The sequence below is a fragment of the Mixia osmundae genome (assembly GCF_000708205.1).
Source record: "Mixia osmundae IAM 14324 unplaced genomic scaffold scaffold_1, whole genome shotgun sequence".
NCBI lineage: Eukaryota > Fungi > Basidiomycota > Mixiomycetes > Mixiales > Mixiaceae > Mixia > Mixia osmundae.
The window spans coordinates 1,856,286-1,881,111 of record NW_014575563.1 but is presented as its reverse complement, the minus strand read 5'-3'; the positions used below and the strand labels follow the sequence as shown (position 1 = coordinate 1,881,111).

The window sequence follows — 24,826 nt, the reverse complement described above, 5'->3', positions numbered from 1 at the left end:
ACTGTCAGCTACAACGAAATGTCCTCCGTCGACGTCCAGTGTTGCTGTCCCCTACTCGACAGATGACCGCACTGCCTCGGCTACCGGCATGACCGCTGCGCTAGATGAGAGCCTGCTGCTCTCTAGCGGATCCCGAGAGTACTTCGAAGCTCTCAAAGCAGTATCAACCCCTGCAGGTGCATCAAGACCAAAGGAGCTCAACATTCTAGCTAGCAACGATTTGACAGGCTCGCAACGACCACGAGAAGCGCTCAAATGGGATGGTGCAATCCTCACATGGCGTCAGGGCACATGCGTACGCGCAGTCTACGACTTGTCGACCTGGCAAGAGCACATCACCGTTGCCCTCTTTGCATACTTTGATCTACCTGCCCTCTTCTCGATCGAAGCGACAGGCTCACACATCGACACAGTATCCCCGCTCAAGGGCAAGGAGAGAGCTACGTCAGAGAGAGCAAAGTGGCAAGGTCTCTACGCCGGCGAGGCTCCTTCGCTTTGGGATTCGGGCTCGCGCAACCTGCCAGGCGCTGCACGAAGCGTGCGGACCCGCGTCATTTGCGTCATCCTGACTCATGTGCTCGTCATCTTTGCACCTGCTACCGGTCAAGAATTCGTCGTCCCCCTGCCCTTTCGGATCGCTCATGCGCTTCCTTTGCGTATCGGATTGCTCGTGCAAGGGTCTGGTGAATCTGACTCTGCGCTTTGGTCACTGGCGGATCCTTATGAACAATTTAAGCCAGTCGCAGTAGCTTCGCAGGGTACTCAGCCCGCTGCATGCTCAGATCCACGATGGCTGAGCAATCGTCTGGCGCGCGACGAGGGCATTGAAGCCTCACAAGCGCAGGGCAACGATCTCAATCTACTCCTCACCATCGATCTCGTCCATCGGCAGGCTTCGATCTGGTCCTTCCATTCTATTGTCCAGTCTGGTGATGTACCTGCCGCCAGAATGCCTGATGTCGGCGCTCCTGCTGCGGCGGCGATGGCTAAAACGCCCAGCTCGACAAAGGCTCGCAAGCGGTCCAGCATGGCACATGGCGACATCTCAATGACACTCGATTCACCAGCCGATCCTCTGCTCGCTAGCCTGACGCAGCAGGTGGCCACGCCCATGGCGAGGAAAGCTTCGAGCCAAGCGGGCCGGACTGCGAGACAATCGCTCGGTGGGAGTACTGCCCAAGCTATGCCAGACCTGTCAATGCCTCCATCGTTCTCTCCTGCGCATACAGACATCGATCATGATCCGTTTGCCGTGCAGCTGCCGAGCGATCAGAGTCATGCGAACGAGAAGCAGGACTTTCTAGCTGTCCACCGGTACACCTTTGATATCCATAGTGCAATAGAGTCGGTCAAGCCCACCGTGCAGTCCTGTTGAACTGACATCGACAGCAGGCTTGGTGAGATGACGCTCAGTATCCGAGCCAGCAGTGCGAAGGACACGCACCTATTGGTCGTTCGGGACAATGGTCAAGACATGCGATACCTTCGTCTGGTCGGACATGACGAGGCCTTGGAGATCTGCGAAGCCTGCGAGGAGGACGAGCGTGATCTGCTGAAACACAGGCTACAATCGATGCCATCGTCGAACGATCTTGCTGCGCTGTGCGTTGAGGCGCTGCTGCCTGTCCTGCCCATAGATTTCAGCACTCATCTCATCGACCAAATCTCATGGGGATCAGTAGACAAGCCTCTCGATGTCCTCAGCGACATCTTATTGGGGACAGCACGAGCTGGCGATGCTGGAGATCCTTGGCAGGCGCTGCTGCAAGCCTCATATGATGATGCCTTTGACCCAGCCTTACAATGGGCAAAGACTTTCAATCTGTCAGAGGTTGCTACCAAGGACTTCGGGCCCTATACCGCAGACGCACTGCCAGCCTTGTTTGCCCTGCGCAATAGCATCGGTCTCGTCAACTACGAGGCATCTCAAAGGCGGCAGTTAGATCGCCTTCTCGCAGATCTAGCGGCGCAGCAAGGCTGGCATCATGTCAGCGACCATCTCTTCAGGTCTACTGGAGCAATGTCTCGGCTAGCAGCAACAGTGACCAGCTCTTCTGCAGCGGACGAAGCATGTTTGCAGACCTTGATCTCGACGCGTTCACATAAGCCGCCAACAACCGTGGGCGAAATCGACGAGCTCTTCACGAGATGTCTTGCTGCTTTCCAAGATCCTGAAGCAAGCGGCTCGCTAGCTCGCTGCTTCAAAGTCATACAACTGCTAGCCGATGCAGGCTTCACTGCTCACGACGTAGCAGACTTACCCTTGGCACCGCGACTCTTCCTACAAGAATGCGCCCGTCGCTGTCAGCTGAAACCTCCTAGCGAGGCATCGAATGACTTCATGCTTCTCATTGGACGCGAAGACCTGGCAGAGCTACCAAGACCTGCAATGTCGGCCACGCCTACTGGCAAGAACGCAAAACTGTTCAGTCAGGACCTGCGCGTCAAATCGGTATGCGATATGCTTGCCTACAACGTTCCCTTGTCTGTTTCACTGCCCGGAACCGTTGCGGCTGACTTCACGTAAAAGGTCCCTTTACACTTGCAAAAGCGACGCTGACTCTATAGATGCAGCGATTCGAGCGCATTAGAAGAGCTCGAGCGTGCGACTGGCCGGCGCATCATGTCGATGCCGTTCGGCAGCGCAATGTTACATTATAGCTCAGTACACGGTATCCTCGATCAAGATAGGACGACGATGTCACTCGAGCTCGACTTTATCGCGGGCAACACTACTAAACGGGTCAAGCTCATACCTCACCTTTTGCCAGATCGGCGTGGCTGGGCAGATTTTCACGCTGGCGTTGATGCAGAGCTAGCTCGAGCGTCTTCGGCCGATCATGACGCTCAGAAAGACATCGTGCAGAGTATCGAGTCTAACGAGCCTACGCCATCGCTAGCAGGTCGACTGCTTGGCTTGGGCCTGACCAGACGCTTGCGTACATTGACACGCTTTCAGGCGTACAAGCTCACCCATGCCAAGAAAGATCATATCTCTATTGGCTTGCTGCTTGGTCTGTCCTGCTCCTATGTTGGCACTTCGGACACGCGCATCTCAAGCTTTCTGACCTCACACATACCTGCACTGCATCCTGCTTACGCGACTCGTCTCAATGTCAGCCAACTCGTGCAGGCTGCCGGCTTACTGGGCATAGGTCTGCTGCACTTTGCGAGCAATAGGCGGCAGCTAGTCGACGGTCTCGTAAGAGAGCTCGGCTCGATTAAAGTTGCGCAGATACAGCCGGAGGACAATCATAGAGAGTCGTATGCGCTCAGCGTAGGCCTTGCTATTGGTTTGATCATGTTTACAAGAGGAGGAGAAGCCTCTCGTCAGGATGACCGGTCACTTGTCTCGAGTTTAGCAGGTCTTGCGACAGGTACGACGAGTACGCCTAGCGCTGGTGCACAAGGGACGCTGGACATCCACATCGTCATGCCGAGTGCCACCATGGCGCTTGGTATGATGTTCGCAAAGACCGATCGTCAAGACGTGGCCGACATTTTCGAGATTCCCCAGACGCTTGCGCGAGCGGACCGAACGCGCCCAGATCTTGTATTACTGAGGACGCTGTGCCGCTCATTAATCTTGTGGGCGACAATCACTCCCAGCAAGAGCTGGATTGAGTCCATCATGCCCTCGTTTGCGCGACCGCTCTTTAGGCGCACCGACAAGGTCGCAAGTGATTCGCAAACAGAGGCAATTGCATGGACGGTCGCAGGAGGCGCAGCACTCGCTATAGGGCTCAAATATGCCGGTAGCGCCTCTCGCGAAGCCCATGCGCTGCTGCTCGACCTACTGGACCGCGTAATTGCACGTTGGACACAGATTCGTAAGCTCAGATCGCGCCTGGCCCTGCTGAAGCTGACGTTATCGCATCTAGCTGCTACCGCAGCGGCTACGCTGCACCGACAGACGCTTTCATTGCCTTTGTCTGCGATTGTGACTGCTTTGACAATCGTAATGGCAGGAAGTGGCGAACTGAATGTTCTACGACGCTTGCGGCTGCTATATGGCCGCTTAAGCAAAGCAGATTCAATGTCAGGCCATCTCGCGACATCAATGAGTCTCGGGATGTTGTTCCTCGGCGGTGGCAGACATACTCTAGGCACATCGCCACTCGCAACAGCATCGTTGCTCGTTGCATTTTATCCGATCTACTCACGGCAATTCAACAATTGCGCCAATCTGCAGGCTGCGCGGCACCTTTGGGCGCTGGCGACTGAGCCCCGGCTGCTTGTCGCGCGCGACTCAGCTTCTGGTCAATCCGTCTTCCTTCCTCTGCGCGCCAAAGCTGTCAGGTCCGCGGGCCAGAACAGAGCCCCTCAGCAGACTCTGACTATTCCTGCGCTCATGCCGAGCTTCGAGCTGATAGGCGAGATCAAAGTCGATAGTCCTCGGTATTGGCCTACATCCTTCAAGCCGCTGACGGACCCACGCGCAGCTCGTATGCTTTTGACGACCGGTGCGTTGGTCGTCAAACGGCGAATGGGCCATCTCGATTACGCGCAAGATCACCGTGGGACGCGCAGCATCTTCGCTAAAAGTCAAGCAGAAGCCACTGGAATCATCGCGGACCAAGGCAACGCCACGCGCTGTCTCGGCCCGAGCGTTGACGGCCTAAAAGAGTTCGCCCTGTCGTTCGGGACGTATCGCGAAGGCGTGGGTTGCGTTCGCTATCTATGCACCTCGGAAGCCGATCTTCCGGGCATGCCAAGCAGTCTCGAAGCCTTCTTGGCATCGAGTCTGATGGATGCTATGACCCACGACGCGCCGAATACTGTTGCTTTGCACCATGACATCGCACTCGCGAGCCAAGCTATCACTAGCCACTTCAAGACTGGCCTGACGAAGGACCTCGATGAGGCTGCCAAGCTGCAAGCTCTTGTCCGCTCGGAGCTTGCCGTTGATGGACAACAACACAAGCCGCTCTTGTCGACAGATCTGAGCACGCAGTCTGCAATGCGCTGGCGGCGGCTGCGGCGCCGCGTGCAGCAGGGCGAGGGTTTAGACATGGCGCTACAGGACTACTTGAAAAGCATCGATGCTGGCCCTCTGCTGCCTCTGGAGCCACGACAAGCAGAGGATTTGGCGGAGGCGATCAATAGCTCGGGTATGCCTTCGCGAGCTGTCTTGCGAGACCTCAAAGCAACCGTCGGGCTACATCACGCGATATTCGCTAGCCCGGCTGCTTATATCGTCCTGCGCCGTATGCTGGCTGCACTTGTAGAGCCTCAGGCAGACTTGGCCTTCCTCACAGCCTCGCTGGCAAATGCATGGCTTTCGTGAGACGCGTCGCGTTCCCGAATATCAATGTCAATCAATTGTCGACCGCATCAGGTTGTGGAGTTGGTTCAATGCAGAGATCGGCCTGCAAGCTTGGCTAGGTTGCGGAGAAGGAGAGACATCTCCTTGTTGTGGTCGGCCACAGCGCTGGTGCCGGAAATCTTGGAAATAATTCGGGGGATGAGAAATCGTTTCCGATAGGTAAACACATCCAACGCTGCATTTCTGTCGAGCCGCTCAGCAGTCGACACAAGGCACGCCAGAGTCGACAGGACTCGTCTCGCATACTCGCATTCATCGGTCGCCTCAGGACCCTTTGGCTCTACGCCATCACATACCGTTCGCTAAGCTTTTGACAAACATCTACACGAGTCACACTCCTTTCGAAAGTAGCGGCAAAGCCTGTCAAAGCACCAGCAATACCATCAGTACCCCTTGTTCATCATTCGATATGCAGGGCGGCTCCATCATGCGCAGATCACAGCCTGTAAGGCGGCATCACAAGCGAGACGATCAAGTAAGAGACATTGGGCATCAGGCCAATGCCGATGCTGATGTCAAGCTACCGCAGAAAGCAAAGAGAGCAGCCGCACAGACAGTCTCGAGTTCGCCAGCGCCATCGACGGTGTATCGAACCACAACAGTTGGTGCAGGCCCTGCTCAGGCTGCCGGTACCACCAGAGCGGGCCAGTCAACAGTCTATGTGACGAGAACAGCGACAACGACTCCGATTGCGACGCAGGTAGCAGGCAATCCTAATGCCAACGTTGTCACCGCCACCGTCATTGTCGAACCTCTCTCGCTCGCGACTGCCGCCGCCGCCTCGTCCTCCTCTGTCGCCTACACGACTTTGACACTCAGTAATGGCACACCAACAGTGCTGCCGCTCTCGATTGCATCTCTTATTCCGTCTGGTCTGCTGCCGAGCCTCACAACAACCTCATCAGGCGCGTTCGCGGCCTCTGCATCCGCCCTCAGTGCCTCGGCCGCTGCCGCCTCGCTCAGTTCCATCGCGGCAGCGCAAGCTGCAGCAGAGTCGGCGTTGATGCATGGCACTTCGACCGTCGTCGTCATCGCACCAAGCAATTCCAATCTGGCCTCTGCCAATGATCAATTCGATACAAAGTCTGGTCTGAGCAAGGGCGCCATCGGTGGCATCGCTGTCGGCGCATTCTTCGCAATCCTTGCTCTGCTCGCTCTGATCGGCTTCCTCGTTGCACGATGGCGTAATGATCGCGCTCGCGCTGCCACTTCCGACAGTAAGTCGCGCCTGGATCATACATGCTGGCCTTAAGCTGACCCTATGCGAGCGCAGTGATGGCACCGTCCAATATGCCAGATCCTTATGCCAATCAGTACAACGGAGATGTGCCATCATCCTTTGTGCGCTTCGATGACGATGACGACCTGCCCGGTCCTGCTTCAGGCTATGGCGAGGCTGCAGAAGAGCCTGCCATGTCAGAATACGGCCGCTAAGTCGCAAAAGAGAAGCACGCTACGACTGTCAGACGCTCCGATGTACAAGCCTTGCGCTCGTATGCGGTTTCGCATAGGGGACAAGGCAAAGCCGCACTGTTATACAATTGGTTTCTTTACTCTCGTTTCACGCCGACTCATGCCCTCACGATCAAGCCACCACAGCTCGAACTTTCGTACTTCACACGGGCAATAGCACAGGCCCTCGTCCGTTTCTTTCACCCTAGTCCTTCGTTCAGGAGCAGACGGGCGGGACAATCTGTGGACATTGATCATCGTTGGGGCAGACTACCTTACGGTCTGGATCTCTTTCTTTGTAAGGAGGGCTATTGCACGCACTCTGGTCATCTTCATTCGCGCGCTCGCGCTCGCTAGCGTACACAGACTCTTTAGCAACAACAACAATCGCACTGAGCGTATACTAAATGAGGTCAGCCATATCTGCCATGAGCTGATCGAGATCGTCTGCAGCTCGCGTCATGGCAGGCGAACGGGCACCGCTGCGTGTGCTGCCAGTGCTTCGAGCGCTCTGAGAGCTCGCAGTTCTGCGATTGCTGGGACGTGTCAGGCCCGCCGGTAGTGATGCAAGGGTCGGTACGGATGGCGCTGCTCGAGATGTCATCGCACCCAACGACGGTGTCTGCTTCAGCAGTCGCGTAGCGTTCTGCAGGGCATCGAGCGAGGCCGGCGGCCGAACCTTCCGTGCCAATGGGTAATTCGATATAGGCGCTTCGCTTCTGATCGACATTGATTCTGGAGACGTTGTAAGGCTGGCTGAGCTAGGTGATAGCAGCAAACTGTTAAAATCGCCCAATGATCTCGACATCCGGAGTGGCTTGAGTGCGAGCGTGCGAGGCTCGGGCGTCAGCTCTTCAGAGTCTCTGCGTAGCATGCCCGAGCCTAGCTTGGGCGAAGGTGTGGACGGGTGTTCCCCGGACCTCCAGAACTGCGGGCTGTGATCTTGTGCAGCTGCTGAAACCTGCACACTAGGCGCTGCGCGATCTTGGCTGACAGAGCGCGCGACAACAGCTTCCGATGTAACGGACAAGAAGCGCTGCATCCTTGCAGTCGCGTCCTGACGAGAGGATGTCGAGAAGGCGGGCGAGGATTCTAGGCTGTCGCGACTGTCTGTGGCGTCCATGGGCAGACTCGTACTGCTCGCTTTGCGGCCAAAGGTTGCAGCGAGCCAAGCCCGGGCGCCCCCACTCGCTCCCGGCGAGAGCTCGTTCTCCTCATGAGCCATAGCATCCTCATGAGCCTCCGTGACCAGGCTGGCGAGACTTGCAGGATTCGACACAGCAGACACGCCTGACATATTGCTGATGTTGCGCCAGAATGGCGGTCGAGGAGGCTGTAGTTCAAGACTGCCTTGACCAGGGGACCCCGAGTGCATCGTTCTCAATGCTTCTATGCCAGCGACAGTTCGATCTGGACTAGGTGTAGGGCTGGCGCCAACGCGCTTCTTGAGTCTGTCGTATTCGGCACGAATGACGGTGGCAGCAGCAGCATCTTGGGAGAGCTGTTCGATCTGACGTCGAGCAGTATCAAGCTCTGCCTGCAACTCAGCAGCAGCTTTGCGCTCGTCTGCAACCATCTTGTTGGCCTCGCCGAAAAGTGTCTCCGACAGGCTCTCGACTTCAGTCTGCATTTCACCGTGGGCATGTTGCAGCTTGACATGCGCAGCTTTGGTCGAGGCATGCTCTTGCTGCAGCGCGTTGAATGCTTGCTGAAGGGTGGCATGCGAGCTATGAAGAGACTCGTGTTCTTGACGCTGGCGGTTGTAGCCCGATCGGCAGAGATTCATGTAGACCTGTATGTCTTGTAGCCGAGCGATATAGTCTGCCGTAGTGGCTTTGTCTGATAGAGGAGCGCAGAGGTCGTTGATGGAGGGATCCTCCACCGAGCTCTCAGATGGATCGAGCACCTCTGTCAAGCTGGTCAACGAAGGAGCAGAACTGGTATTGCTGCTCTCGCTCGCAGTGCGGCGCATCCGAGGCGGCTCATCTTCAGCTGCTCCAGCCAACTTCTTCCCCGCCCGTCGCCAGAACGAGTCTTTGCGCTCAAGTGCGGGCGCCTGCAGCTCGGTAGTTTGTCCAGTATCAGAAGTGCCGCTTCGTGTTCGCTCGAGCTCGATACTTGGCTTGTCATCTGAGCGCAGCATGCGCGAGTCTTGGTCGCGCCGCCTCAGTGCCTCTGACAGCGTCTCCGCATGCTGTTCCACGAGCGTAACGTTCGAGCGGGCGATCTTGAGGGAAGCCTCGAGATCGTTCTGTCTGCTCGTCAGCGTTTCGACATATTCGACCTGCCATTGCATCAGCCTCTGGCACGACTGGAGGCTGATCACGCACGAGGGCGTCGTATCGGGGCACTAAGCGCTGTATGGCTTGTATAGCCTGCTCCTGTCGAGCGGCTATACGTTTTGTTGGTGACGAGTCAGCACCTGCCGCAAGAAGTCAGCCATATGCTTCTTCGAGATAGAGCATTGACATGCCTTTCGCGTTGCCCATGACGCGCCTCGCAAATTCAATGTCTGCACGCGCGTCGATGGTCACATCGGCAGCGCTGTCACCTGTAGCTGATATCTGCGAGGTAGCCGGCCGCAATATCGGTCGGGGCGTGATAGGACCAGAGCCATCGAGGCTGTCGGCTGTACTGAGCCTCAAGTCAAAATGATTGGTCGACGAGCTTTGCACGCGTTTGTGGTCTGGCTGTGATGGCCTTGGTGTGACCGGCTCAAGCTCGACTGATCTGTCATCTCTCAGCGATTCTGCCAGGCTTGGGGTTGAGGACTCGCTCCGTGACATCGAGGGCGAGGGCATCGCTGGCGTTCTGCCCAGAAAGGCGTCCAAGCGAGCGTTGCTACCGCTGGCTAAGCTTGCGCCTCTACTTGACGAGCGCTGGGAGGACGAAGATGAGGCTTGCCGGGCTCTATGAGATTCGGTCTGATTTGCCGGACGAGCATCGAAGGCCCAAGGAGGCAGATCGATCTCGAGACTTGGTTCACGATCGGTATCGTGGCTCGGCTGGCGAGACCGGCCAGATGAGCTCGACAAGGACTCGCGGGATGTTCGAGTGGGCAAGCTGCTGCCAGCTAGTGAAGTACTTCTGCTAGATTCACGCTGGCTACTCTGACCACTGGCGGACTGACTGCCCTGACTTGATTCTGGGCGGTGCTGAAAGGACGACAGCCTCGGTGGCTCTGTAGCCTCGGATGCTAAAGGGATGGCATGAACGTCCCGGTCGCGCCCTGGTGCTCCTAAAGGCGCATCAACAGGCGAATCGGGATCCAAGGAGCCTGACTTTGGCAAAGGCAAGGCCTCTTGTATTCTGTGGCCTGACCGTGGGGCGGGATCTCGCGAGGGTACGCGCACAGACCTCGGCTCACTGATCGAGCTCTTCACGCTATCCTGCGTGCCTTGTCTCTGTCTTGGGCGTCTTGGCTCCGCGAAGAAAGCGCTGCCGGAAGAATGAGGCTCGGTGTCTGCGCGCTTGAGTACCGGCGGCAGAGCTGGCACGGGTGGCAGAAATTCATCAGGCGAACGCGGTCGGCGCGAGGCAGTTCTTGGCAGACTTCTGAGGGATGCAGTAGGCGATTTTGGCGCGTGGGGGATCGCGGGCGGAGCAGACGGTGGCGCAGTTGTCTCCCAGTCTCTCCAAAGCGAGCGTGTCTGGCCTACTGCGCCGGCAGAAGCAGGCGAGCGCGGCGCCGAGCGGGCAACGACGCTCTGTGCGCGTGTCGAGCGCTGTTCGCCGATGGAATAGGGTATCCTTGTTTCCGAAGGTGTCTTGGAGCGAAAGGGCTCGGTCTTGGTGATAGCCTGTCCATAGCCAGGCGCAGTGCCCGTGCCTGCTGCCGAAGATGGCAACCGATTGTCTGTGAGAGCCGTATCGGTCGATAGAGCAGGCAGCTTGGGACGGCTGCCGGCTGCGAAGGGATGCGATATGGCTGATATCTTACCGCTCCCCAGTCGGACTTGCGGGTCTCGGGAGGAGGCCACAGACGGCATAAGCCGCTGATTGCTTGGCCACTTTGCTGGCGCGTTTTGTGTGACACGCGTCGCTCGAAGGCGGAGTTCGGGGGAGCGCGGCCGAGCAACGAAGCAGGCAGCGCAACGATCTACCGCAGTCAGCCTGTCAGGTCCAGATAGAGGGTGCTCCGGTCGACCTCGCTTCATCAGGGGCTGAATCAGGCGTCAATCGCGCGCCTTGAGGCAGCATCGTGCAGAGTACGGTCTGCACGCTAAGCACGACCTTTAGATGCCAACCTGTTAGCGTTGGCAGTCAATCTCGTCTGCTGCAAACGCTCGGCCTGTTCTCGGACAAAGCGACGTTCTGCCTCAGTATCCGTTGGGCAGGCTCAAAACGGGTCCAGCAGTGACCTAGGCCGACCTCGCGGTGACGGCGCCCTTAGCCTTTGACGTTGCCAAGCGGGCATCGCACTCATCTTCGATAATTGACGCACACTTTGTGCGCTGTTTCCTACCCCTGATAGCATAGGTACCGTGCGACATGACTCCCGGAAACAATACCGCCGCGGTGCGTCCACCCAACGTGCGCAATCTGGGCATAGACTTATCACCCTTGCTTGCGTCCCTCAGCTTCGACGCAAGCTCGTCATTGTGGGGGATGGAGCCTGCGGAAAGACTTCGCTACTGTCCGTCTTTGCAATGGGCGAATTCCCGCAGTGGGTCTTTCGCTTTTGCTGCAGCCAACGCAATCGCTGACTGCTCGCCCTCGTCGCGCACAGAGAATACGAGCCGACAATATTTGAGAACTATGTTGCCGAGATCAGGCTCGACGGCAAAGCTGTTCAACTCGCGCTCTGGGATACAGCGTAAGTGCTCCGCCTGCAGACCGTCGATTGCATCTGCTGATTCGCCCACAGTGGACAAGAAGAGTATGAGGTGTGTCAGCCGGCTACAGCACGTCAGAACCTGAAAGTCTGAATGGGTGATGACAGCGATTGCGTCCCCTGTCCTACTCAAAGTCACATGTCATCCTGATTGCGTTCTCGATCGACACGCCAGACTCGCTCGAGAACGTCACGGTCAAATGGAACGAGGAAGTCCGACAAATCTGCGGTCGCCAGATCCCTGTCATCCTCGTCGGCTGCAAGCGCGACTTGCGAGATGAGGCCGGAGAGATGGGTGCGGGCAACCGATTCGTGCAGAAGCGTCAGGTCAGTCGGGCCTCCGAGTCATGAACGCACTCTTGCTCACGTGATGGGGTGCAAAAGGGAGAACAAGTCGCACAGAGTATAGGCGCGAGATGCTACAAGGAATGTTCAGCGCTGCGCAACGAAGGTGTGGACGACGTCTTTGAAGCGGCGACGAGAGCGGCCATGCTGGTCAGAACGCCCGCATCGACCGGTGGAGGAGGCACCAACGAGGGCGCAGAGAAGAACAAGCGAAGGCGGTCCCATGCCAACGGCAACGGTCACGATGGCGGAGACGAGTCGACCGACAGCCGATGCTGTATCATTCTCTGAGGCGCACACGCATGCGCATACGCCAAAGCAACGTAAGCAGGAGCCTCTCGATCATATCAGTGTCTAGCAGAGAGCCAGCAGGCTCTGGAGCCTTATCTTTTGTTGTTTGACATCATGTTCAGCGATACCTAGTGTAACAGCCATGTGATGATGATGATGATGATGATGATGATGATGATGATGATGATGATGATGATGATGATGATGATGATGATGATGATGGTGATGCTCATGTCATACGAATCTTGATGATGCATGCGAAATGGGGTTACAAATGAATTGCAGTCTGAAGTCGCTGTCACGTGAGCGGCCAAGTGACCAAGCTAGCTTGCTGGGCCCAGGCTCAGATTGAGCAGAGCGTCCGCAGCTCTCGTGTAGCCTCTGCTTGCCTGTCGCTGAGCTTGAGCGTAAGATGGCGGAGACGCCTGAGAGCGGCTTCTTTCTCGTCTTGATCTCTAAATTTGGTTGTGCCCTCTCTAGGCTTGCCGACATTCTGAACGGCCTCGCACGTCTTTGTCACCTTGAGCAGTCCCAGAGAGGCCGAGGAGCCCTTGAGGAAGTGCCCGAGCTCTGATAATGTCTTCAACCTGACGTCAATACTCTGCGATCCGGATAGTTCATCGTCCCTGCGCGATGATGCCAAACGTCAGTCCTTGTGCGAAACACCGAAAGGAAAGACTCACAGGAGGATCTCAATGTCTTTCACGGCTTTGGCGCCTTGTTCGATGTATTCTACTGCCAGCGGTCTCGAGAACTCGTGCGTGTCATCGTCGTCCATCTCGAGCAGTTGGGAGAAGATTTCCATATCGATGACTTCTGTGCCTACGTCCAGAGCATCCTGATCCTCGCCTGCTCGTGCGGCCACCATCGACGGTGCCGGACCAGAGCTCGATGAAGGGATTTTGGGTAATGATGGAGCTGCCTTGAGCGAGCTGGCGTGTGCCGACATCTGGGGTCAATCACTCAGTGCGATGTGTTGCTTGCAAGCGCACGACGTCTCAAGATGATGAGTGCGGATGGGCTGCCAGCAGATCGGGAAGAGGTCAATGCGGAACGGCACGCAATTTCGTGAGGGCGGTATCAGCGCTGGTGACAGAGCTCTTGGCCAGTGGCTACTATGACGGTTGAGGCAGGCGGTATGCTCTCCTCAATGCGACATACCCTCTCTCTCTGAGCGTCCGACAATCGCGCTCTTGTTCTTGGCCCTTGCCCGTCTTGCTTTTGTCAGCCTCCTGAATTCCAGAAGTCGAAGTCGAAAGAAGCCAGGGTCCTCCAGCTTCCGCGCGCGCCACCCCTCCTCCTTGTTGCGCAATGACGCGATAAGTCGAAGTGCCCAGACTGAGACGAGCTGCTATGCCGGACCTCTTGCAAGAAGCGCTCACGCGAGCAGCCGAGCAGCACGCTCACTTGTCACCGCCGCAGTCTGCTCATGCTAGGCTGAGCGATCATCGATCAGATGCGGGCGTGCACTCTGATGAAGACGATACCGTCACTCCGCTCCATTCACGAGCAGTCTCACGAACAGGCACACCTCGGGCGGGCACTCCCAGGGGAGGCAGTAGAGCAGGTTCGCGTTCGGGTTCACCGACACGATCGTCATCCGCGCGCAAGCGACAGCAAGAGCGCGCTAAGAAAGAGAGCAGCCTTGATCCCCTGCTGAGATTCAAGCATGAGCTCTCGCTCAAGATCTTTGGCCAGCTCGAGATAGAAGATCTCTTGACTTGTCGTCAGGTCAGCAAGAAATGGAAGGCTTCCCAGACTCTCAGTCAGTTTGTCCGTCGAGGTTCGAGTGACATGAGCTGACGTGTCGCCCAGATTATTGCTGGTACATCGAATGCAATGACTCGACCTACATCGATCCAGACGAGAAGCCGTCCTGGACCCGCAAAGACGCCAAGCAAGACTGGGCGGCGAGGTATCGATCGATACATCGTCGTGACGATCTCGACTATGCCGACGCAAGAGATGCCGAATATGAACGAGCTCGTGCAGAGGGCTACCTGACACCGAAAGAGCAGCGAGAAGCCAAATGGGCGGAGGAAAGCGATCAGCTGACGGCGGGTGTCGACAAGCTTGCCATGCGCGAGCATTACAAAGTACTGCCTGCCCTGCTCTCGTTCTTGCATATCCTGTCACTGACAGCTCGTCGCGCAGGGCCTCAAAAACTCGAAGCCGAAAGGCAAAGGAGGCCAGCGCGGCCCTGCAAGAGACGTGACAGCCTGGGAAGAGACATACGACTCGACGTAGTCTTCAATCTCGATCTGGACTTGACCAGCTGAGCGACTCGCCAGTCGCCGCTTTGCTCGCCCAGGCGACCGCGTAATGATCGAGCAGCAGGTCGAGCTCTTCGATCTCATCCAGTCGCTCTACCTGCGACAAGCTGCGGGTATGTCAGCATCCGTGAAGACCGGCGGTTTATATGCCTACCGAATCATCTCGCCATGATCAAGATGCTTCTTGCGATACGTCTTGAGCGAAATGGCGTCGCTGCGAGTGAAGCCATGACCGAGCAGCTGTCGCCGCAGCAGACCTGGATCGGAGTGCTCTGCTAAGCCTGGCATCGCAATACCTCGGGCCTGTCGATCTCCGTCAAGCCGGACCACAGTCGACAAGTTGTGAACGCACAGAGAGATTGGACAGCATCACGCGACTGAAAGCGTCTTGCAAGTTCAACGGATCATAGATGGCAGCATGCAAAGTCTCGAAAGTCTTGTTGAACCATTGCATGAGCTCACGCGTGCATGCTGCGTCGAGATAGACCAGTGCACATTCTGCTAGAATCAGCGTGGGAGCTGAAGTGTCGAGCATGCTGAGTTTCGATGTGACGGTGGCCGTCCATTGTCGCAAGTCACCCGGCAACAGGCAGTAGTGCGTCGAAGCAAGTCCGCTACCACCGTGCGCTTACAGCATGTGAGACTGCGAAGAGAGATCAGGGACGATTGCTCACTGATGCTAGCAGAGCCGGCGTCGGATGCAAGCAAGTCGTTTCGACGCTTCCATACGGTCATCGCTTTTCGCGTCGTTGACTCGACAAAGTCGATCTCCACCCACGTAGGGAGCACCGTCGAGGCTTGGCCAGTCTGATCTGCTCTGATCAAGTTGTTCGCCAGCCTGAAGAAGCGAGTATCGCTGCCAGCGCCGAGCGAGACGACTTGAGCTCCTTTGCCTCTGACGCGCGGCAGGTCGAGGAACTTGCCGACGAGCTGGTCTATTGCTCTCGTACGAAGCGTCGTGCCGATGTTGATCAGAGGGGGACGCCGTGATGCTTGTGAGGGCTTGAGGAACATGCTCGCGAAAGGATCGTCATAGTAGCCGAGCGAGACTGCTGAGAGTCTCGATACTGATGCATCCTCGTCTGTACCTCGCACAGCAGCTGTGCCACCGTTGAGCCACCGTCCACACGAGCTCAAAGAGACCTCACTCGCCTTCAGTCTGCAGCTGCATCCGTCTCAGCAGAAACGCGTTCGCCTTGGCGATTCGACCAACACTTTCTGGCTCCGTCAGCCTTCCATCGGGCTCATGAGTCGTCCACTCGATCCATCGAGCCTGCTGGCCAGAGTCAGTCAGAGCGTCCCCCATGAAGCCAGGCTGGAGAAGCCGATCGCCGTGCTGGCAGTATTGCTCCACGCAATTCATGTCAGTCTAGGCTTTCGACTCGTGTCGCCTCAGCCTGGCACAGACGGTGTCGAGCTACCATCAGCGATACTGGCATCTGGCAAGGACTCATTTGCTTTCAAGTACCGACATGAGCAGTCTTCGATGGAGTTCGAGCTGCATGTCCACAGACTCGGCGGTAGAGGCGTCGCCAACGCCATCGCTACAGAGGTAAGCAGTGCCTTGCCGTCCATCGCAGCGCATTCATGATTACGACAGGACGATCGGACGGCCAGCCTCGACATCGCTCTGCTCGACTACTTCTCGCCAAGTTCCCTGCCTTGGCCTGCTGACGACGCTGCCTCTTCGGAGCCATCGACATCAGCGGGCGGTCCATCAAGCTCGAGCGGGCCTGCACCAGAGCATCTCTTCATCCACTTGACGCGCCTGAAAGATCTGACGGCATTGTACCAGCTCAGGGTCATCCAGAGACTCATTCCCGGGTTGAGGAAAGAGGGCTACAGTGAGATCCAAGAGGAGGACACGCAGACGACACAGAGTCAGCCTGTTGCTCAGCCAGGAGGTCGGGGAGGCTACTATCCTGATCCGGGAGGCCCGATTCTGCCTGTTGGTCCTCAGCCGTCACGCGAGCCAAGGTAGGTCTCACGCGCCATTGTGCCCCGGCTTTCGCTTACCACCCAGCCAAAGGTCACCTCTGCGAGCGCCTGATCGGACTGTGCCGGATATAGGTCGTTCAGATCTGCTACCCTTGGGCGGTCTGGGCGGAACGACAAACCCCTCGAGAGACGGACGATTCACAGGGGGCGACGGCATGCTCGTTGGACCTGACCACCCGCTGTTCCGAGACCGCTTCGCGAGCGATCCCAACAATCTCCTCGCTATGCCCGGCAGAAATGGCCCGACAGGCCCTTGGGGTGGCGACGGCTTCCTGCCTCCGATGGGCGCCCCGCCAGGTGCTCGCTTTGACCCTGTAGGGTAAGCAGGACTCTATATCGCTCACGAGGCCCGACTGAACAGGACCTTCTAGACCTGGACAAGGGATACCGAGACCGAGGGGGCCGAACGGACCTTTCGGCGGAGGCTCGGGTGGTTTTGGTGGAAGTTCGGGCGGCTTTGGTGGCGGTTCAGGCGGCTTTGGGGGCAGGGTAGGCGGGGACCCCGATAACGACGAGTTTATGCCAGTAAGCTCATGCTCTGCTTTGCTTTTCGCAGATGTTCTAAGAAGCCTTGCCAATAGCCCGGAAGCAATCCCGAGTATGACAACATGTTCTCTTGAGGAGTCTGTGTCTGTGCGCAGGTCTAGTCTGGTTACGATGCTGTGTCTGTTTCATGCATTTGTTTACATCTTAGCCGAGATGACGATGCCTCCATCGAGCGGAATCGTTGCACCGTTGATGTAGGCACCTGCTCGGCTGGAGAGGAAGATACATGCGCCAGCTACATCCTCCGGAGAACCAATCCTCTTGAGGGGCACGCCATCACGGATAGCGTCACCTGCTGCTGCAAGCGTGGCAGCCATCACTGAGAGGGCGCACGAGGCTCATCAGCATCGAGAAGTTACGACCAGCGCCAGACTGACTCTTGGATTCGAAGGGACCGCATGCGAGTGTATTGCTCGTCACGCCAGTCGGCCCTAGCTGTGAGGCTAGCACTCTCGACAGATGGTGCAGCGCAGCCTTGCTTGAGGAGTAGGCATACGTGTTCAGTGAAGGAACACGTAATCCGTCAATCGAGCCAATATTGATGATCCTCGCCGGATCGTCAAAGGGAGGTTCTTTCGCACCTCCTGCCGCCGAACCTTTCTTCGCTCCAGCTTGTAGTAGCGGTACCATCTTCTGCGTCAGCGTGAAGACTCGCTGGACGTTGAGCGTCATGACTTTGGTGAAGGCGGCATCTGGGTACTCCTCCAAGTCCGCGCCCCAATTGGCGCCCGCATTATTGACGAGAACGTGTACAGCCTTCTCTTTCTTGCCGAGCTCGGCAACAAACTGCTCGACTTGATCGTACTTTTGCATGTCGGCAGCGATAGCGTGACAAGATCCAGGACCGAGTTTCGTCAATTCTGCTGCCGTTGCTTCGAGCGCTTTTGCATCCCGAGAAGTGATGTAGACCTTTGCACCCGCTCGCACGAATCCAGTCGAGATCATCTTGCCAATGCCTGCGAGAAGCGCTCAGCAGAGTGCGGAGTGATGAGCACCATCATCTACCTTTGCCGCCGCCGGTAACGACGACGACCTGTTTCGAGGAGCATCAGAAGGTGCGCATGAGTGTGTTTGACTTGTGCGTACCTTGTCGGTGACATCGAAGAGCTTGCCGGTCTGCATGACGGATCAAGCGATGTGCGGCTATTCAGCGGGGTGACTGCCGGTATCGCGTCAGAGTCAAGTCAGCGTGAGAAACGCGACTGCCGCAGCGCCTGTTGCCGCCAGAGGCTCGAGGCTCCAGCGAAGGACGCCAAGCCTCGTCTTGCCAATATAGGCAGTCAGTCCTACATCTGATCGGCATCATCCTGAAATCGCCGGCTTATCGAGGCAGGCCTACGCAAATTCGGTCTGGCCGAGTTCGCCGTCACGTCACGTCTGTCGCTTGCTCGTCAGCTCTTGCCAGCTCGCGTGCGACCTTGAGGACATCACGACCTGGCGAGAGGCTCCAACGTAAAGTGTGAAGGCGCTCGCAGACAGCATTGGCGCGACGTGATCACGCCATCCGCGCAAAAGGCGGCCCTTGCTGAAAGTGACCAAGATGGCCGTGAGCACCGACTAGTACGTCACTGATCATGCAGGACTGACGTCGTGAGCCGGCAGGACATGCAGAACAAGATGCAGGACATCTCCGTCAGGCTCTCCAAGGAGCGAAAGATGGTCGAGGGCTTCCAGGCCATGGCCAATGCCTCCTCCAACCCAGACACCAAGCGATCCTGCGAGGCAAAGATCAAGGAAGGTCTCAAGAACGTCGAGTGGTTCGAGAACTCGCTCAGGGAGCTCCAAGCGCGTGCCTCGGAGAGCAGGATGCGCTCCTCGTATGAGACCGATCCCAGCATGCACAGTCGTCAGCAGCAGTCATCAAGGCATCACGGCACACCCACAGGCTCGACTTCATCCCCCGGCAGCGATTCTCCATACAGCCGACAGAGTCAGGATTATTACCAGCGAGGCACATATGCGCGTAGCGATCGACCCGGCGGAAGCGCAAGCAGCAGTTCTACAGCGCTTGCCTCTCAGGCTGGCGTGCCACAAGCATCGTACGGCTCCAATGGCGACAGGGCAAGCTACTATGGACAGTCTGCAGGCTCCAGGCAGACGCTGCCTCAGCCACCGCCGGGTGCCCGTCATGGTTACCAGGAACATCCGGGCCAGCCAAATCTCTACGCATCGCAATCGGCTTACGAGCCTGTAAATCCAGCATATGGCCCGGAGGTGCCTGAAGCGAGCACAGCAGACGATTTGCGATCTACAAGAAGTATCTACCGCAAGCCCCAATACTCTGGCTTGGACCTCATAAAATCGGAAACGCCGCTCACGGGTGCAAAGATTGCTCGTATGCTCTATCAGCTCGAGTTCAAACTGCAAACCGAGAAAGCATACAAGCAAGGCGTCGATAAGATCGCCAAGCTTTATCAGCTAGAAGGCGACAAGAAGAGTAGGCAAGATGCTGATGCAAAGCGAGTAGAGAGTGAACAGAAGATCTTGCTCCTGCAACAAGCCCTGCGTAGATATCAGTCTCTCAATATCATGGCCGACGTTGACGACGATGAGAATCAGCAAGACGCGCGAGACAATCTCCGGAAGCCACTCACGGGTGCACTACAGATATCCATCAAATATGCACGCGATCTCGGACGGGCGCCGGTAGCCTCAAAGCGCTCAAAGGCAAAGACCGAGTCTGTCGTCGTCGTAAAAGTCGAAGATACACCGAGAGCACGGACACATGCAAGCAAGATTGACAAATGGAACGAGGAGTTCGAGATCCATGTCGATAAAGCCAACGAAGTCGAAGTGACCGTCTACGACAGCCGGCCAGGCGAGATACCGATTCCGATAGGCATGCTCTGGATACGTCTGAACGATGTCGTGGAAGAGCTCAGACGGAAGAGGGTGACCGAGGATCCCCGTTGGGTGACTGCCAATCGCGTCGAGACCGATGCAGCCCAAGCAACCAGCCCAACAGCCTATACCGATGGCAACGATGTCGCCGCTCTCGATGTTCCTGTGGCAGGCTATGGCGCCAACGGGCAGCAAAAGCAGGGCTCTGGATCGAGCGGGTCAGGCGAGGGCATTACGGCTTGGTTCGCAGTAGAACCAGAGGGCGCCATCTTGCTACATCTTCAGTTCGTGAAGAGCAACGTCAAGAAGCGCCCACTAGAAACTGGCGGCCTCGGTCGTCAAGGTGCGGTTCGAAAGCGGAAAGAGGAAGTGCACGAGCAAAACGGTCACAAATTTGTCCAGCAGCAATTCTTCTCCGTCGTGCTCTGTGCTTACTGTCGAGGATTCCTCAACAATGCCGCCGGTATGCAGTGCGAGGACTGCAAGTACGTGTGCCATCGCAAGTGTTTCCACAACGTCGTCACAAAGTGTATCTCCAAAACCAACGCAGAGGCTGACAAGGACGAAGATAAGATCAATCATCGTATTCCGCATCGGTTTGAGCCTATCTCGAGCATCTCACCCAATTGGTGTTGCCATTGTGGCATGGTACTGCCGCTCTTCGGTCGCAAGCGAGGTCGCAAATGCACCGAGTGCGACCTTACCTGTCATCAAGATTGTGCGCACCTGGTCCCTGACTTTTGCGGCATGTCGATGGTCATGGCGAACCAGCTGCTCAAGTCTGTCAAGCAGATCAATATCAATCGGACTCGCCAATCGCAATACCCAAGCGATCTTCAGTCTACGCTTCCGCGTCGCCCAGCTCGTGATCAGGTGAACGACCTTGACGGTGGCATGGGCCGACTACAGCTCACAGGCGACGATGGCCATCGTCAGCATCAGCGACAAGAGTCACAAGAGACACTTGCTTCGGGGCGCAAGCCCATCTTGCCTCCTATTGCAGTAAGCTCAGCGCGTCACTCCCTCGCTTCGCCTCCGCCCAGTCCGACAAAGCCTTTGGGTCCCCGCGAGCAAGGCTACGTTCCGACACCGCCTGCCAGAGAGTCTTCAGGCTCGCTTGGATCTATCATCGGCAGCTACGCGGACGATCCACCCGCTCTTCGAGCGGGAACGCAGCCTCGCCTTAGCCTGCAGACCGAGCTTCCAACCATTCAAAGTCAGCCACAGCGAACGTCAGCCACGACGCCTCTTCCGGCTCATCAAGCATCACCCGCACCTTCTGTCACCGCACTGAAGCAGAGGAAGCGCAAGGTTGGGCTAGACGACTTCAATTTCCTCGCAGTGCTGGGCAAAGGCAACTTCGGTAAGGTCATGCTGGCAGAAGAGAAGCACACGAACCAGTTGTACGCCATCAAGGTGCTCAAGAAAGACTTCATCATCGAGAATGATGAGGTCGAGAGGTTGGTGATGTGATACAAGAGAAGCTATTCAGGCTGATTATTCGTGCAGTACCAAATCAGAGAAGCGCGTGTTCCTCGCAGCAGGCCGGCAGCGTCATCCCTTCCTACTCGGTCTGCACTCTTGTTTCCAGACAGAGACGCGGCTTTACTTCTGCATGCCGTAAGTCCGATAAAGTCGACATGCCATTGCGCTGACCCAGCTCGGTCATCACGCAGGTATGTAAGCGGAGGTGATCTCATGCTGCACATTCAGCGAGAGCAGTTCTCGCCTCGACGAGCCAAATTCTATGCTTGCGAAGTGCTCATGGCTCTTGAGTACTTTCATTCGCAAGGCATCGTCTATCGGTGTGTGCGCTTATCGTGATCATACTGCTTGCTGACCTGCAGAACAGTGATCTCAAGCTTGATAACATCCTCCTGACGCTGGACGGTCACGTCGTGGTTGCCGATTATGGACTCTGCAAAGAAGAAATGTGGTACGGTGCGACGACTGGCACATTTTGCGGCACGCCCGAATTCATGGCGCCAGAGGTATGTCTGCTCGGGTATTTGTGTAAAGTAGGCTGACGATTTGCGTGTTTCAGATCATTCTGGACCAGCGATATGGTCGTGCAGTCGATTGGTGGGCATTCGGCGTTCTGATCTACGAAATGCTGCTTGGCCAGTCGCCGTTCAGAGGAGACGACGAGGACGAAAGTACGCTCCTCGAGACTAGTGACAATGAGCGCTGCTGATCACTCGCGTAGTCTTCGATGCTATCCTGGAAGATGAACCGCTCTATCCGATTCACATGCCTCGGGACTCCGTTTCGATCTTGCTCAAGGTCTGTGCGGTGCCTTTAGCGTGCACACTATGCTGAGTCTGCTACCACAGCTGCTCACACGCGATCCCGCACGACGACTTGGCGGCGGCCCTGAAGACGGGGCAGAGGTCAGGCGGCACACGTTCTTCAAGGACGTGAATTGGGACGATGTCTATCACAAACGAATTCCACCTCCCTTCTTCCCCAAGATCGGCAGTGCAACGGACACGAGCAACTTTGACTCGGAATTCACAAAGTGCGTTCACTTTGACTATACCGAGTCTGGAATGCTGATTGGGCCTCGGCCTGCTCTCAGTGAGCGGCCGACATTGACACCCGTACACAGCACGCTCAGCGCAGCGGACCAGAAGGAATTTGCATCCTTCTCATGTATGTCTCTTGCTCTCGTAAGCCGTCTGACCGTGAGCTGACGGGTGAGCGCAGTCACGGCAGATTGGGTGTCCTAGGATCAATTGTTGCTGCTAGCATAGATGCTGAATGCATGCCAATTGCACGCGACGAGACAGTCGAGCGTTGCGCAGCCGTGCTACTACACACCTGGCACATTGAGAGACGACAGACAGCAAGACAGGGATGCTGCCAGCACAGCGCAACAAAGTGGACATCAGTGTGAGCTGTCTCGAGCTGGCAGGACTGAGCTGTGCTGACACTCTCGCGCACGCTCCCTCTGGGCACAGTCGATGACGGAGGAAGAACAGAAGCTCTTCAGGTGAGCATACAGCGCACTGATGATGGCATGCGAGCTGATTCGTCGAGGAAGGCTGTACGGCAAGCTACCCCAGAAGAAGAACCACCTCAACAAGAATCTCACGGTAGGCTGGACCAAACACGCATGTCGAGCGAGGCTCAAGACGAGAGCCGGCGCAGGAGCGAAAGTACTTTGACAGCGGCGACTACGCACTCTCAAAGGCGGGTAAAGCACCTCATGCCGCGGTAGGCACAGCCATACCAAGTCCCGAGGATATCCCACATGCCAATAATCCGACGTCGCCCGTGCCTGCTGCACATGGCAATGGCGGCTTATCCGTCTCACCCAACACGGCGGTCTCGTCACCTCAGAAGAACTATCCTGGCGGAGGTATGGCCATGTCACCGCCCAAGTTTCAAGGCGCGGGCTTCGGCTCGTCAGCTTTCTCGCCGACGAACGGCAGTAGCTTGTCCGGCGAACCGACGCGACCCGAGCAGCCCGGTACTGCTCTACCACCTCGATCAGTCGAACAGAGCATGTCAGAGCGAGCGACATCAGTCTCGAAGCCAGCGTCAGCCAGGCCGGAGCCGACCGATATGGCATTCCCTATGGAAGAATGAGCGCGCCGCCACGCGTGTCCGGCAAGGAGCATCGACGGACTGGCGAGTGACAGGACCACGATACGATCAAATCATAGGACTGAGATTGTCAAAATTCGAATTGCTTTCACGTCGAGATCTATTGGGGAGACAGGTCGAGCTCGTGCACCGGCCGGGCTGACTTCAGAGTTGTATCACCAAAGAAAGTACGCCGACAATGATCATACAACAGACACAATACATTTTTGTTTTGTTTACGTTCTGACTGCTCTGGCTGGGGAAAGCCTAAGAGGCCATGGCCATATTCATGTCATCCTCTCGTTTGCCGTTTATCTGTGCTTCGTTGCTGCGAGCGCGCTTGCGGCTCGAATCTGCTGCTGATTCGCTTGCTGGACCGCAAAGATTGCGCAGGGTGAGATCGTATACGACTGCGGTAGCGGGTTGTCAGTACGGCGATGTGCATGCACGCATGCCACCGTACCTTCTTCAGTCTTTTTGAGGTCATACTTGATGCTATCTGTACGCTTCCGGAGACTGTCGTTCTTCAGGTTGAGCAGACTGAAGCCTGCAGAGAGCTCCTTGAGGAAGAGCGAAATTTTGACGGGTGTCTGATAGGCCTGCATGGTCACCGAATTGACAGCGAGGCGTGACTGTTCGCCACACTGTCAGCTCGTGTAGCTCTTCTCTGCAAGAAGAGACCAACGAGCTCATTGACCATGGAGATGACGCCATGCAGGTAGTCCTCTGTGCTTAGCGAAAAGCGATCTTGCTGGTCTTTCCTCAGTCCGAGCACGGTCTCTACCTCTGACTTTGTCGCAAGAGACTCTGACTCGAGATAGACGATCAGACAGAGTCCAAAGCAGATGGACTGTATCGTCCTATTGAAGCTCTCGTGGAATCGCCAGAATTGTTGGGATGGGATCAACGAGACTAGCTTGGCCAGTCTCGTGACGATCTCTGGGATCTGACTGCGTGCACGCTCGACGATGGACTCGTGGGAGGACGATGAATGGATCGCGTTGAGGCTGGCCAGCATCGTCTTGACGGGCAACTCGAGATCGCGGGTGGCATCCCGAATTGATTCCCTGATGGCAGCATCTGACTCGAGGACGTCCTGCAGCTCCGAGCTCAGCTGATGCAAGGTGAGCACAGACAAGCTTGCGCACTGCGAGACCCGTGAAGTCGACGCTGGCAGTCACTGATGTCATTCTTGGTAAGTCGGCGAAGAGCAGATTGCGACCATCGCGAATGAATGTACCGCGTCGTGATCGACCGGTCAGTCACTCATTAGGCTCATGGCGCTCGCTGTCAGCGCTCAATGCGCATGAATCATGTCCAATAAGCAGCAGC

General features: G+C 56.7%; 10 protein-coding genes across 10 annotated transcripts; 5 read left to right on the top strand and 5 right to left on the bottom strand.

Moving 5' to 3' along the window:
• Position 1: 1 nt before the first annotated feature.
• Positions 2-7,135, top strand: L969DRAFT_101156 (uncharacterized protein; the record flags this gene model as incomplete). Its single annotated transcript, XM_014715812.1, has 9 exons — positions 2-1,344; positions 1,393-2,523; positions 2,575-3,830; positions 3,882-5,283; positions 5,339-5,418; positions 5,518-5,801; positions 5,856-6,543; positions 6,600-6,741; positions 6,793-7,135. Exons 1-9 carry the CDS (start codon positions 89-91, stop codon positions 7,133-7,135), a joined length of 6,582 nt encoding a protein of 2,193 aa, XP_014571298.1. The 5' UTR covers positions 2-88.
• L969DRAFT_167535 (uncharacterized protein) lies at positions 7,123-11,102 on the bottom strand. The gene is made up of 3 exons (XM_014715811.1): positions 9,252-11,102; positions 9,109-9,200; positions 7,123-9,062 (listed from the first exon to the last, which is right to left on the bottom strand). Exons 1-3 carry the CDS (start codon positions 10,933-10,935, stop codon positions 7,182-7,184), a joined length of 3,657 nt encoding a protein of 1,218 aa, XP_014571297.1. The 5' UTR covers positions 10,936-11,102; the 3' UTR covers positions 7,123-7,181.
• A 167-nt stretch (positions 11,103-11,269) lies between these two features.
• On the top strand, positions 11,270-12,248 carry L969DRAFT_92140 (uncharacterized protein; the record flags this gene model as incomplete). Its single annotated transcript, XM_014715810.1, has 6 exons — positions 11,270-11,296; positions 11,359-11,444; positions 11,508-11,594; positions 11,646-11,664; positions 11,721-11,939; positions 11,997-12,248. The coding sequence occupies 6 exons, from the start codon at positions 11,270-11,272 to the stop codon at positions 12,246-12,248; spliced, it is 690 nt and encodes a 229-aa protein (XP_014571296.1).
• A 343-nt stretch (positions 12,249-12,591) lies between these two features.
• On the bottom strand, positions 12,592-13,197 carry L969DRAFT_92139 (uncharacterized protein; the record flags this gene model as incomplete). Its single annotated transcript, XM_014715809.1, has 2 exons — positions 12,592-12,874; positions 12,932-13,197. 2 exons carry the CDS (start codon positions 13,195-13,197, stop codon positions 12,592-12,594), a joined length of 549 nt encoding a protein of 182 aa, XP_014571295.1.
• Positions 13,198-13,507: 310 nt separating this feature from the next.
• On the top strand, positions 13,508-14,496 carry L969DRAFT_84584 (uncharacterized protein; the record flags this gene model as incomplete). The annotated part of the gene is made up of 3 exons (XM_014715808.1): positions 13,508-14,013; positions 14,064-14,344; positions 14,403-14,496. Exons 1-3 carry the CDS (start codon positions 13,602-13,604, stop codon positions 14,493-14,495), a joined length of 786 nt encoding a protein of 261 aa, XP_014571294.1. The 5' UTR covers positions 13,508-13,601.
• On the bottom strand, positions 14,247-15,744 carry L969DRAFT_57516 (uncharacterized protein). The gene is made up of 5 exons (XM_014715807.1): positions 15,674-15,744; positions 15,196-15,621; positions 14,874-15,148; positions 14,676-14,824; positions 14,247-14,628 (listed from the first exon to the last, which is right to left on the bottom strand). Exons 1-5 carry the CDS (start codon positions 15,690-15,692, stop codon positions 14,499-14,501), a joined length of 999 nt encoding a protein of 332 aa, XP_014571293.1. The 5' UTR covers positions 15,693-15,744; the 3' UTR covers positions 14,247-14,498.
• A 23-nt stretch (positions 15,745-15,767) lies between these two features.
• L969DRAFT_43729 (uncharacterized protein) lies at positions 15,768-17,139 on the top strand (the record flags this gene model as incomplete). The annotated part of the gene is made up of 5 exons (XM_014715806.1): positions 15,768-16,073; positions 16,122-16,498; positions 16,551-16,838; positions 16,891-17,044; positions 17,101-17,139. 5 exons carry the CDS (start codon positions 15,768-15,770, stop codon positions 17,137-17,139), a joined length of 1,164 nt encoding a protein of 387 aa, XP_014571292.1.
• Positions 17,140-17,142: 3 nt separating this feature from the next.
• L969DRAFT_84579 (uncharacterized protein) lies at positions 17,143-18,303 on the bottom strand. The gene is made up of 4 exons (XM_014715805.1): positions 18,152-18,303; positions 18,071-18,098; positions 17,443-18,021; positions 17,143-17,384 (listed from the first exon to the last, which is right to left on the bottom strand). Exons 1-4 carry the CDS (start codon positions 18,185-18,187, stop codon positions 17,203-17,205), a joined length of 825 nt encoding a protein of 274 aa, XP_014571291.1. The 5' UTR covers positions 18,188-18,303; the 3' UTR covers positions 17,143-17,202.
• L969DRAFT_97980 (uncharacterized protein) lies at positions 18,192-23,497 on the top strand (the record flags this gene model as incomplete). Its single annotated transcript, XM_014715804.1, has 12 exons — positions 18,192-18,611; positions 18,668-21,366; positions 21,416-21,526; positions 21,583-21,711; positions 21,759-21,897; positions 21,951-22,062; positions 22,113-22,189; positions 22,240-22,424; positions 22,515-22,575; positions 22,660-22,798; positions 22,867-22,898; positions 23,006-23,497. Exons 1-12 carry the CDS (start codon positions 18,606-18,608, stop codon positions 23,495-23,497), a joined length of 4,182 nt encoding a protein of 1,393 aa, XP_014571290.1. The 5' UTR covers positions 18,192-18,605.
• A 123-nt stretch (positions 23,498-23,620) lies between these two features.
• On the bottom strand, positions 23,621-24,811 carry L969DRAFT_168385 (uncharacterized protein). Its single transcript, XM_014715803.1, has 4 exons — positions 24,643-24,811; positions 24,180-24,590; positions 23,958-24,126; positions 23,621-23,904 (listed from the first exon to the last, which is right to left on the bottom strand). The coding sequence occupies exons 1-4, from the start codon at positions 24,682-24,684 to the stop codon at positions 23,762-23,764; spliced, it is 765 nt and encodes a 254-aa protein (XP_014571289.1). The 5' UTR covers positions 24,685-24,811; the 3' UTR covers positions 23,621-23,761.
• Positions 24,812-24,826: the final 15 nt, after the last annotated feature.

Excerpts from the sequence above, each read along its gene's own strand:
- L969DRAFT_84579 (XM_014715805.1), bottom strand. The coding sequence starts at position 18,187 with ATGCAGACCGGCAAGCTCTTCGATGTCACCGACAAG. Across the intron at positions 18,022-18,070 it reads CGTTACCGGCGGCGGCAAAG|GCATTGGCAAGATGATCTCG; the intron begins GTAGATGATGGT and ends CGCTTCTCGCAG. Across the intron at positions 17,385-17,442 it reads CGGTCCCTTCGAATCCAAGA|TGATGGCTGCCACGCTTGCA; the intron begins GTCAGTCTGGCG and ends GCGCCCTCTCAG.
- L969DRAFT_57516 (XM_014715807.1), bottom strand. Across the intron at positions 15,149-15,195 it reads CGCCGGCTCTGCTAGCATCA|CGCACGGTGGTAGCGGACTT; the intron begins GTGAGCAATCGT and ends ACATGCTGTAAG. Across the intron at positions 14,629-14,675 it reads GATCATGGCGAGATGATTCG|CTTGTCGCAGGTAGAGCGAC; the intron begins GTAGGCATATAA and ends ACATACCCGCAG.
- L969DRAFT_167535 (XM_014715811.1), bottom strand. The coding sequence starts at position 10,935 with ATGAAGCGAGGTCGACCGGAGCACCCTCTATCTGGACCTGACAGGCTG. Across the intron at positions 9,201-9,251 it reads CGTCATGGGCAACGCGAAAG|GTGCTGACTCGTCACCAACA; the intron begins GCATGTCAATGC and ends TTCTTGCGGCAG. Across the intron at positions 9,063-9,108 it reads TGCCCCGATACGACGCCCTC|GTCGAATATGTCGAAACGCT; the intron begins GTGCGTGATCAG and ends ATGCAATGGCAG.
- L969DRAFT_168385 (XM_014715803.1), bottom strand. The coding sequence starts at position 24,684 with ATGACATCAGTGACTGCCAGCGTCGACTTCACGGGTCTCGCA. Across the intron at positions 24,591-24,642 it reads TCGACTTCACGGGTCTCGCA|GACGTCCTCGAGTCAGATGC; the intron begins GTGCGCAAGCTT and ends TCGGAGCTGCAG. Across the intron at positions 24,127-24,179 it reads TCTCCATGGTCAATGAGCTC|TCACGCCTCGCTGTCAATTC; the intron begins GTTGGTCTCTTC and ends TGTGGCGAACAG.